At 45.9% G+C, this 12097-nt stretch overlaps 1 protein-coding gene across 1 annotated transcript; it reads left to right on the forward strand.

Annotated features, from left to right (window-relative positions):
- Positions 1-62: 62 nt before the first annotated feature.
- Positions 63-9941, forward strand: LOC146685402 (uncharacterized). The gene is made up of 6 exons (XM_085442147.1): positions 63-409; positions 677-786; positions 1656-1779; positions 3238-3363; positions 7221-7674; positions 7778-9941. The coding sequence occupies exons 1-6, from the start codon at positions 77-79 to the stop codon at positions 8239-8241; spliced, it is 1611 nt and encodes a 536-aa protein (XP_085298273.1). The 5' UTR covers positions 63-76; the 3' UTR covers positions 8242-9941.
- The last annotated feature ends 2156 nt before the right edge of the window (positions 9942-12097 follow it).

A 12097-nucleotide genomic window follows, 5' to 3' on the forward strand; every position in this document is an offset into this window, starting at 1 on the left:
CACTTCCTCGTCGTGCTGTCGGACTGCCACACTTCCTCGTTAGTCCGAGGTGGTGGGGCTCGTCGCTGTGGCGGTCATGAAGGACGGTACCGGAGCAGGAGGGCCGGCTCCTTCCCGCGGGGACGTGTACGCGGACTATGTCAAGTGTTACCTGGAGGAGCGGGCAGAGGTCGGGCCGTGCCGCGACCCCCAGCTGCAGAAGAGGGCGGCTCAGTATCTACTGAGCGAGGCGGAGACCGGCGGGACTTTCACAATGTTCCCCTTTTACCAGGCTGTGACTGAGCGCTGTGAGGCTCAGAGCGACTTCAGGAAACACCTGTCCGCCTTCATCAGAGCCTCAGAAGTGCTGGAAACTCTGTGCGTCAACCTGTTCCTGCAGCCATGGAAGAAGGAAATCAGGACACTAAAGGTCAGAAGACGCGCCGCGTTTCCCGCACAGCGGCTCTGTACAGGAGTACACTTGATACTCGTTTGACATGTTACACTGTGACTGCAGATGTCATTCAGCTGAACCACACCGTGTCACAACATCTGCTTGTGTAGCAGTGAGTGGACACACAACAGCCCAGTGACGCTTATCTTTTTTCTGCTCACAGCTGTGTCAGGCCAAACGGAAGTGATCACTGAGCCTGTGTACTAACAGATGAACCGTGTTTGTGTTTTCTTTCTCTTTCAGACATTTACGGCTCCATTTGTTTACTGTCTTGAGCCAGTTTTCAGCAATTCCACCATACAGTCTGTCCTGGCCTCCATTGGTTATGTGCCTCATACAGACCCCAAACAATGGTAAGAACCAGCGCAAGAGTGACGCACCAACTGTAGACATTAATCCACAAGGTCGCAGCCTTGCACAGCTCTTTGTCAGGACAAACGTAGACTCCTTAGGGTGGCTGTGACTCAGGAGGTAGAGCGGGTTAAATGGACGCGATCCCAAAGCTGTGTGTGTGTGAATATTCCACTGGTGCTCAGGTCTGAATGTGTGACCGAGTGAGGCTTGTAGTAGAGAGCAGTTTGAGTGCTCAGAATAGAAAAGTCCAGCTCATTTACCACTTTAATTCCACACGTGGTGACACAACGTGTATACAAAGCTTTCCAAAAATTCCCCAAGAATGTTTTCATGTGTCAAGACACTCAGCTTGTTCATATATCATATGTGTCCCTCTCAGAATAAATGACTCCAAAACACAGCAGGCAGCTGGAGACAGTCTGATTTTTTTCTTTTTAATATATTTTTATATGACAGCTGGGATAGGCTCCAGCGCCCCGCGACCCTGAAAAGGATGAGCGGAAGCGAATGGATGGATATTTTTTTATAAATATATTTTATTTTATTGACCTCCAGCACACGCCTTGGTCAGCCGAGGTTCTTTGACTTGACTTTCATAGGATCACTTTTCTTACAAAGGTTCCTGAGACCAAGTAAAAACCCGAGTTCAGATTTTACACACTATCTGTACCTAAGTGCTTTCTATCTAAGATTTGCACTGTGATGGATGCATCAGAGCCCAACCTGCAGTATCTTGCCCAAGAATAATTGGCAGACAGGTATCAACCTTCCGATTAGCAGACTCTACCCGCACAGCTGCAGCCACCTCAGTTGTCTGTGGTTCTGCTCTCCTCATCACTTTGTCTCTGTTCTGTTTGATGCATTTCAGTGAGTACAGGCTCAGTGAGGATGTTAATGCAGACAAAGCCATGCTCGTTGGTTTTGAGCTGCTCTTGGCCAGAGTGGAATGTAACCACTTCCTGGAACTTCAGGAGGATCAACTGAGACCACAGGTATGACCATGTTTCATGTTAGTAATCGTCTCATCAGTTACGTTACAGTATATCACATCGATTGTTTTTTAAGCCACTGTGGTAAGTTAGTAGGGCTGAGCAGCTGTACTCAGCTTGTAGAGTAGATAATCGAACCTGTCTCCTCCAGTCCACCTGCTGAAACATCCTCGGGCAAGATACTGAAGTTCAAGTTGTGCACAGACTCACAGAGACTATAGTAAATCCCTGATGTGAGCGCTGTCTCTGCGCTTACACTGATGGCTCATTGATTATAAAAGCACTTGTTAAAAAGAAAAATAACTAACATCTAACTAAGATTTCAACGTTTGTAAACACATGAATTCTGTGAACAGGGGTGTCCGTCAGCTGGTTCAGCTGCAGCAGGAAGGCGGAGTCAGGGAGAAACTCCGAATTTGTTAAAGAAAACCTGCCGGCCAGCAGGTTGAGTACCACAGTAACTGATGCAGAGTTGAGCTTAACTCTTTGTCTCTTCCTCATCTCACAGTTAGCAAACTCTCACTGAGAGTGAAACCTGGTTCCTGGACCCTGCTCCTCTGATCATTCCCCATAAATTATCCCCTTTTTTATTTCCTCCCTTTTTGAAGCTGTGAGTTTAAACGGTGGAACCTTGGAGCCGTGGCATATTCAGTGTGTCACCATGAAATACTAAATGACTGTAACTTTTCATGGTTGCTCAGCTTTGGCACATTTCCATTCTAATATTCAGCAGTGTGAGGAGGAAGTGTCATGTTTTATACTTTGCTCTGAATAAAGTCATGAATCCCAGAATAACAACTGCTGAAAACGGCTCCATGCTGCCAAATACAACCCAATTGTGAAAAGGTTGTGTAGCTGTGTGGAATATAGATGAAACCAGAATCCAGTGATTTGCAAACCTCATAAAGCCAGATTTTATTATTAATAGAACATAGAAACATATAAAGAGAAAATATGAGCCCATTCTGAATTGAATGTGTGCAGAATTCCCCAATGTTGCTGCCTTGCTGCATCTGACCCCTGCTCACCTTAAACAATTCAGGATCTCCTGGGAATTAATACAGAATTCCTACACTAAGTGGCTCTAAAAGAAAAGTAAGCAAAGAAATAATGTAGAGACAAAATCAGAGAAAGGAAAAACAAAGTATACAAAAAATACATTAATTTTTATTATTATTATTGTTGAAGCATTATTCAATTCAGTTAAATCAGATTTTTACTCAAACACAGCAGCAAAGTGCTTTGTGCTGTGAGGTAACGAGCATGCAATCAGTACGAGAGGGGGGCAGAATAGAAATCAGTAAAGCATCATGGGAAATCCCTCAGCACAGATCAGGCTGCAGCCTGACACAGGAGTGGCTGTTGGGAGAGGATGTGCAGGTGACACAGACGGCAGGTCAGAGGTCACGCTAGATGGGTTTGGTTTGACCGCCACGTGACGGTGATTGTCTTACTTTACAGGAGTGGCTCGATGTTCTTCAGAGACGAGAGCGAGCTGTGAAACTGACTGAATGCACGCAAAACAGGACGGCAACGGAACAAACGGAGGACGAGGAGGAAAAGAAGACGGAGGAGGATAAAAAAGAGGTAGCTGCTGCTTCCTGAAACCTGCAGCTTTTCCCAGAGTGCTTTACAGAGACCGACTGAAGACACACGATACTGTGTGCATTCATTAAAACAAGTCCCAACAGTTTAAAATAAGCACCCACACGATATTTGATATAAGAGTGACTGACAAAGCTTAATAACTAAACTACATTAGAATCAGCTCAGTTTGCTGTTTATGAATGAAGCTTGCTGAGGGTGCCGGGTGTTACTGTTTGTGCTGGGACACATTCATGCACATCACAGCCAAGCATTTAAATAAGTAGGGTCTCAGTATTAGGCTTCTCCCAGCGTTCAGCACACGCACCGACCCTTCTCTGGTGGTTTTCATGATACTGGCAAGTAAAAATAGCCGAATGTGTGTCTGACAAACATTAACTGGAGCTAAAGTTGAGTTTCTTGCTTCCACCTGTTTGACTTTATTGAATATCTGCAGCTCCACAGGATCGAAGTGTGGAAAAGCTACTTGTAATGGCAGCGACCTCAATAGCTATTCCTTCTTGCCAACAGAAAGGCCATCTTCAGCAGCTGATGGTAAATCGCAGTCTGCCTGTCTCAGGCCGAGGCAGCGTCCTGTGTGTAACATGCTAGATCCACGCAGTTACACACAGCCATCCTCAGGTCGAGCTCTAAGCGCCATCGCGTTTCTACATTTTGTGTTTTTCTGCTCAACTCCAGCAGCACTGCAGTCGTGTGTCAGTGTTCATGCTGTGGACACCTTAGACTAGAAGCCACACCCAACTATCCCCCCACACCTGCATCACAGTACTGGCACATTTCAAACCACAAACACGTACCGCACACAGCTCTGAACCAGGAGCCTTTAGTTGTGACACATCAGTGCTAATCACTGCTCCACTGTGCTCCCCATGTCTGCTGCCCCTTCAGCCCTCTTATTAAACCTGACCTTACTCTGGAAACCCTCTGGCAGTGCAATGTGGTGTTCCAGCACGGCAAGGCAACTCGGATAGTTCCTTTAAAGACTCGTTCTTTAGCCTGGGATAAAACTGAATCTGTTTTCATCAGTAAACTCAGCAGCATTATTTATGTTACATGAATACAACATGTCGAAGCTGGAACACAGCTGGGAAACAGCTGGACTGATGTCTAACACATGAAGAAAGAACACTGGACCACCATACTGCTGTGGTATGTAGAGCAATAGGTTTAGAGGCCTCTACAAATACCATAGTTTTCAGACCAGAAGGCGCATGGATTATAAGGCACGCTGCCGATAAACGGGTCTGTTTTCATACATAAGGCGAAACAAAATCAGAGAAGTCAAACATTACTCAACTCATTCTTCTTGCTTCCTCCACTTCTGTGCCATTGATTCATTAATGCTGAATTCTCTGGCAGCTGCTCTGTTCCCATGTTGTTGCAGTATATTAATGACTAACCTCGTATTGTGGATGGATTATCTCAGTTGTTCTCCTGACTGAAGTTTGGTCCGTGTACAGCATCCTGCCATGCGATTGCATTTGTCTCTAACCATCAGGAGCCTTCACGTTAACTTTTATCGAGTGGAAAAAGGTTAGCGTTCATCCTGCAGCTTCACTGTTTATGTTATGCTAACATAGCTGTGTTGCTAGCGATCCCATAGCACATCATTATATACCAGCTAGCCCAACTTCAGTCAGGGGCGTAATTTCCAGGGGGGTTAGGTTGGTTATGACCCCCCCCCAATAATCAGACCCAACCAATATAACCCCCCAATAAAATTATGAATTATCTTGCATAAATAGGCTGTTGATTTTCTTTACTCATTTCAGGTATTACCAGCAAAATAGTTGCATGTTTAATCATTTAGGACAACTCTGTTAAATGTAATAAATCCTGTTTTCATGGACGCCTGGATGTTAACTTAATTGTTACACCTGGTAAAGCAGCAACGCTGATCGTTTTATTAAAGGTGAAAGAATTTAGACAGTTTTCAATGCTCAGTGATGCTGCAGTGTTCGTTTGACTTTGGGACCTGAAGAAGACGGAGTTTAGACCCAGATTACTCCGCAAGGCTCCTGACCAGTGTTGGTCAAGTTACTTGAAAAAAGTAATCAGTAACTAATTACTGATTACTTCCCCCCAAAAGTAATCCCGTTACTTTACTGATTACTTATTTTCAAAAGTAATTAATTACTTAGTTACTTTTAAAAACACGATTTACAACCTGAAGAGGTGATAAAGCGATAGATCTTTCAGCCCAATTCTACTTTTTCTGCATAATCCATCATACAAATGTAATCAAATGGAAAAGTCTCTTTTTTAACTTGTTTTATTAGTTTTAATCTTTTAACTTTATGCATCAAGCAAACATTTAATTATATGCAACATTCTCTGACTGGAAGAAATTAGTTTAACATTTAAACCTATTTTCTGCACATTCCAGCACATAAAATAAAATATTTTGTGTGTTTACACTCAGTCTTTCAAATAGATGCAAGTAAAACACAGCAGAAAATAAATAAAGTCACAGACTCAGCGGTCCTGTTGCTCTATTTTCACCTGTAAAGCAGGAGTGGGGCAGGCGGAGGTTTACCCTGGTGCAGGTGTGCTGAGGTCAGTGGAAGAATCCGCGAGTTTCTCTGTGAGTTTCCCATTACGTCGTAGCTACTCGGTGCTTGTTGGAAGTTTAGGGGTTTTTTTCGGTGTAAAAAGAAGTTTTCTTCCCACGCACAGCGGACACTAATGTTTTTGTCCCTTTTTATGGAATCAAACTCAAAGTAAGGTCAGTACTTCCACGCTTTAAACGCTGCACGCTCATACTCTCTCTGCACTCGATATGTGATCCATTGTTGATCTGCACACAGCTGTTGTCACGGACGTCGCACTCGCTTACGTCACTGTCATGAGACATTCTCGCAGAAAAATCACGGTTTTAGTAACGCAGTAACGCAGCGTTCCTACGGGAAAGTAACGGTAATCTAATTACCGTTTTTGCAATAGTAATCCCTTACTTTACTCGTTACTTGAAAAAAGTAATCAGATTACAGTAACTGCCCATCTCTGCTCCTGACTACAGTAGTCGTAATGCTGCGACAGTCCATCAAGCAGTGCGGCTTCGTAGCTTAGCAAAGTTGACTAAGATCTTTTTGACAGATTGCTGAGCGCTGTGTAGCAGATAACATCGGTTCGAGGTCAGTAAGCACAACCAGGATTCATACATAAGGCCGATGTTGATTTTAAGTGCGCCTTATAGTGCAGAAAATACTGTAAGCCTAAAATAAGGAAGCCTGTATGTAAGATATTTCAGTGGCATGAACAATTTTTTCTTTTAAAATGCCAATCACATGTTATATTAAAAAAACAGACGCTTTTTAAAATAATGGCTCCATGTGATATCTATATCAACTAAGCTTTTAGCTATCAACCGTGTTGAACATGTGAAGGGGGAGCCTTTAACCCAGATAAGAAAGCAGCGTGTAGTGATGAGGAAGAAACAGACCTGGGGAAAAGGCAGGAAAAACCAAAAAGACAACCGTAAGATCGATGGTTTAAGTCTGCTTTCATATTTTTGGAAAATGAACAGATGCAATGGGCCATCTGCAGTGAAGAGAGGAGTGAGTATCTCAGACACAAGCAGCACAGCGAATGTGTGGGAATGAAAGCACAAAGTTGTTTAAAATGCTTTGAGTGCTCAGCTAGAGCAGAAAGGCGTTTACCAGTCCGTTTAGCTGAAGCTCCTCAGCCCTGAAGGCGCTTCAGACATCTTGCTGACAGTCAGAAGAGCATAAACGAAAGTGTGGTGAACGTTAAGAGGCCAGCCTGTGAGCTAAATGTTATTTATACTGTAAGGTAAAACTACAATGATACAATACTAAATCACCTGTTCTGTTTGCCAGGTACTGTACTTGGACACCAGGCTTGTAACAACCCCCCAGCCTAAGCCTCAGCATTACCACCTCTGCAGTGTAGACCCGTCTATTATGGAGATGCAGAGGACCTACCCTGACCTGGCCATCAGGGGCCGGCCCCTGCTTCCAGACAAGCCCCACAAAGTCTGCAGCAGCACTAAAGCTGTGAGTGCCGCTGACCTGCCCAAGACAGACTGCAGCGAGAATCCCTGCACTGCTGTTGCACCTGTGCTCACTACCAACGACGACAGCAAAGCTCAGCAAAGTTTGGACGGCAGTCGGAGAGGCAGGAACAGTGGAGGGGCAAGCGCTCCAGGGGACACCGGCAGCGACACCCACAGAAGCAGAGTGGATGATGAGCTCAGTGGCCCCAAGGCCATTTCCCTCCACATCACACTCAGAGCAGGAGCCACAGCACAGCCTCCAACACAGCACGACACTGGTAACACACACTCACACACTCAGAATACAACAAAATTTGTCATTTGCTCCAAGGGTGCCCTAACAGCCTCCAGCACTTAACTGACACACGCTGATTTTCACAGGGACACAAGACGAGAGTCCGGTCAAGTCAGAGCTTTCCTCTCTCAGCTCCGTGGATGAGGAGGAGCAGGAGCTGAGAGGGTTGGTGGAGTGGATGGGACAAGTGCAGGAAAATGAACATGAGACAACAAGAAAAGAGGGGGACAACACAAACCAAGACAGGAGGAAACAAATAAGAAAAGCAAACACAGAAACAAAGAAGAGAAGCCTCAGGAAGCCAGTGGTGGGAAAAGCTTCAGCGCTGAGTCATGACGACGGCACACACACGAGCCCGCAACAGTGTGACGCGACAGTGACGAACCAGCAGCCCGCCGAGTGTCAGCCCTCGCCTCCAGCCGACAGTACGGCAGACACCCAGAGGCAGCGGGAAGGAGATCCAGGCGGTTCTGGAGACGAGGACGCTGGCCCAGCAGAGGAGGAGCAGGTGGCGCAGAGCTTTGTTATAGTGGAACAATGCAGAGACTGAAGAGCAGGTGCAAACAAGCTGAGCCGAGGTGTAAGTGTGCTGTGGGAGTGTGAGTGTTCTTCCTTCTCTCACTTTGACCCTGTTCTGCTGTCCAGCTGCAGAGCGCCACACAGATCCAGTCACGTTCATTTGTCAAGATGACGCTTTCATAGTTTCAGTGTATTTGGGCAGCTTTATGCTGGATGCCCTTCCTGACACAACCTCCAAGGCAGTTTTGTCTTCAGCTGGAATTGAACCTGCGACATTTTGATTTGCAAGGGAACGTGTTAACCGCTAAATCATCGGAGGAACTCTGAAGAGCAAAACGTGCGTTACTGCTAGGTGGTTGAGCTAATTAACCAGTATGTTGTGCTATTTACAGCAGCCTCATAATTTGACCCCTCCTCACGAACGGCAGCTTTCTGTCTCTTTCCAACGATGGAAGTATGTTTACAATGATCAAAGATCTTCTTTCCTGCAGATAAAGCACAGATAGTCTTATCATCATTTTTTTATAAAATGTTAAATTGTGATTGTTGTGCCTAAATGACCAAAATCAAAGCTGTATACCTTTGGTATATTATTAAAGCCATATAATGTAATGTAAACTTCTTGAATGCATCAATAAATAATCATGTTTTATTTAAAATAAATGAATAAATTAAAAGAAAATGAAGAGAGCTCATGAGTGGGATCCATTTTCGGCTCTGGTTGTGACCAGCATGCAGCATTTCCTGTATATGTATTTGTGCTGTTGTTTGTGAAAGCAGACTCATTCACCGCTGTCAGACTAATGCAGAGGTAGATGCATTGCATGTAGATGCTGTTTGTGTGTGAAGGTCCTCAGTCAGTCGCAGCATCAGTGCAGCCAGGAATGCCCAGACCTCTACATCGGAGAGAGCAAACAGCCACTTCACAAGCGCATGGCACAACACAGAAGAGCCACCTCCACAGGACAAGACTCAGCAGTCCATCTGCATCTTAAGGACAAAGGACACTCTTTCGAGGATGCCAATGTTCACATTTTGGACAGAGAGGACAGATGGTTTGAAAGAGGAGTGAAAGAAGCATCTATGTCCACTGTGAGCGACCATCTTTGAACAGAGGCGGGGTTTACGACACCAACTGTCTGCCATCTATAATCCAGATCCTTCCCAGACGCCTTAACGCCCACTCACATCCTGGGCCCTCTGACCTCAGGAAATCACATGATCGGGTGGGGCCAGGTTTCACAATGAGCTCACCCGAAACTCTGGCTGATTGTGACCCACACCCAGTTTCACACCTTGGCTTGTGTGATTAGACCCTTTGTAAAGCTCAGACATGTATATGCTACCTAAACTAAACTTAATTAAGTAATAAATACATTAACTAGTTGTTAGTGTCACTCTGGGATCTAATCATAGAGATGCTGCACAAATGGAAGTAAGCAGTCCTACATATCTGTTTAATATGTGCACTGGAGGTCCAAAATGACTCAGGCTCCTAACAGGAATATGTGACTTCACTATTACAAAGTTGTGACCCAGTATTTTCCTGAAACTGAACATACAACTGAGAAAAATCCTGAATCAGGAGCTGCATCGTTCCCAAGGGCAGCGATGGTGGTAAACTGTAAAGCATATGTTCACACAGGCTTTGATTAAAACTTGCTGTTGTTCACCCTCAGCATCGCAGGTTCATTGATGGAAACATCTGTACATTCGTTGACTGGTGAAAGTTCTTCATTGTGTTTGGTTTGTTCGGCAGCATCAGGAAAGCTGATGTTCACTGTTCAAAAACGAACTGTTGTGAACAGAGTTGCTTATAGATCTTTTTAAAAAGTGGCGATGAATAGATTAGTCTGCTGGTGTTCCTTTAGCTGTGTTGCCTCATTTACTAAAGACCTGTCTGGACTACGTTCACAAATACTGCTCAGCCACAGTTAAACATGTCTGCTTGAAGAATGAAGCAAAGCTTTTACATTTGAAGACACATTTTTGAAAGTTGTTTTGATGCAAGCATGCATGAGCTTAAGGCTCATCTGCAGAACTGCTCCAGTATCCTAGAGTTAGGCAGGAAAAACTGCAAATGATGCAAAACAGTGCAGCTAATAAATGTAAATATTTTTTTTCTCTTCTGCCAGTTTTTTGTTATTACCTTTTTGCATGACAGCAACATAATTTTATTTTATTTATTTTTTATTTTTTTATTTTTTCTGCCTGTCCCGTTTGGCTCTTTTGCATCAGAATTGTTGTCTAAAGGCAAAGAAAGATGCCCAACGGATTTACTTTACCAAATTGACCATCCCAGCCTTGCCGTAATGGTCCATTTGATTCACCTTTTATTGTTTATTTTATTTTCACTTACTGAATACGGGACAGACTGGACTGGGGGAAAGAAGGGGAGAAAGAAAGAGGGAAAGAGAAACAGCTGAGAAGAGGGACGGGGGAGAAGGGCAAAAGACAAAAACCAACAGAATGAGCAGAAAAAAAAATGCATATATCAATCACCTGGATCACCTGCTGAGAAAGAAAAAAGAGAACAAGCAGAAGAGAACAAGAGTAATAGAATAAACAACATCACGATGATATATGGGAATATGACAGTAAATACTAAATATTAAACATTATTATACAGGCACACACAGACACAAACATCCATTCCCACCCTCATGCTCTCATATGCACTTACTCCACACTCAACCAACGTGGAGACAGACATAAAGAGACGCTGTACACACGATCACACTCCCCAAGCGTACTCTACAAACCGGGTCTAGGTACCCTTGCCCCTGGAGGGGGAACTGCACCCAGACCCAGGTGGTGTTACCCTTTTCCCTGCGGTGGGGAGAGGCAGACCGCCCCGACTCCGCAGCAGCAGGGAGGCCCCACACTCCAGACCGCAGTCGGACGGCCAACTCCTCCTCCTAGCCCCCCTGCTCCAGCAGGTCGCAGAGAATGGGGGTGAGAGAAGACTCCAAACCTCCCTCCACCTGCTCATTGTAGTGTTGATGCATGTGTGTTCTAAGGTGCATTTAAAACCCAGGAGGGCTTGGAGCTACCTGCCAGAGAGCAGCAGGTAAGCGCATGGTCCCTCCTGCTAGCCCTCAATGTCTACGTGTATTTAACCTTGAGAGGTGGGCAACAATGCCAGGGGTGGGGTGTACACCCTGATGGTAATTTGGACTCCGTGTATCGTGCCCACCCCCAAGATCCTATATGTATGTGTAATGAGAGTGTGAGTAATGTGAATGTCTAAGTTGTGGGATAAAATTGAGGCAGAGGCAGCCAGAAGGGGACAGGGGGGGGGGGGGGGGGGTAGCCTCCTCTGCACCCTGGTGACATACCCCTACTCCAAGGTCCTGCATGTGTGGGTGGTTGTGGTGGAGCGGGAAGAGGGAGGCAGCTGGAGATGGGGAGGGAAGGAAGGGAGGGGCAGGTGACCCCTCCCTGGGGCCAGCTCCCCCGCTGACCCCAGTAGGCACCCCCATACTCTGCGACCCGCCAGGGAAAGGGGGCCCAGGCCCATCCAGACCGGGGCCCAGTGCAGCAGCGCCTCCCGGCCACACAGAGCCCGGGACAGTCCACCCAACCCCACCACAGAGAAAACTGCACCCACCCCACCATCCACTCATCTTCCAGACTACATAAGACAATAGACGCCCAGGCTGAGATCTTCCTCCACCTCTCCTGTATCTCCCCCTCCTGCAGAGAGAGTTCCTGAAGAGCGGAAAGCTCCTGCAAGATGTGACAATCTCCCCCACCAGTTGAAGAGCCCCCCAGGTGGCTCGATGCACTGGCGGCACCCTGCTCCTGGGCTGGGCCCCCATGCACCCACCCGCCCACAACCCTGGTGACACACCAACCAGGACCCAAGCCCCCGAGGCCCGGCCCGG

This window comes from Copadichromis virginalis, linkage group LG19 (assembly GCF_057382275.1).
Source record: "Copadichromis virginalis isolate Kocher_CV1m ecotype Utaka linkage group LG19, C_Virginalis_male_GT1.1, whole genome shotgun sequence".
NCBI lineage: Eukaryota > Metazoa > Chordata > Actinopteri > Cichliformes > Cichlidae > Copadichromis > Copadichromis virginalis.

Bases quoted from the DNA above. Each gene is read 5' to 3' on its own strand.
- LOC146685402 (XM_085442147.1), top strand. From the start codon at position 77: ATGAAGGACGGTACCGGAGCAGGAGGGCCGGCTCCTTCCCGCGGGGAC. The intron at 410-676 runs GTCAGAAGACGC...TTTCTCTTTCAG, and splicing joins AGGAAATCAGGACACTAAAG to ACATTTACGGCTCCATTTGT. The intron at 3,364-7,220 runs GTAGCTGCTGCT...TCTGTTTGCCAG, and splicing joins CGGAGGAGGATAAAAAAGAG to GTACTGTACTTGGACACCAG.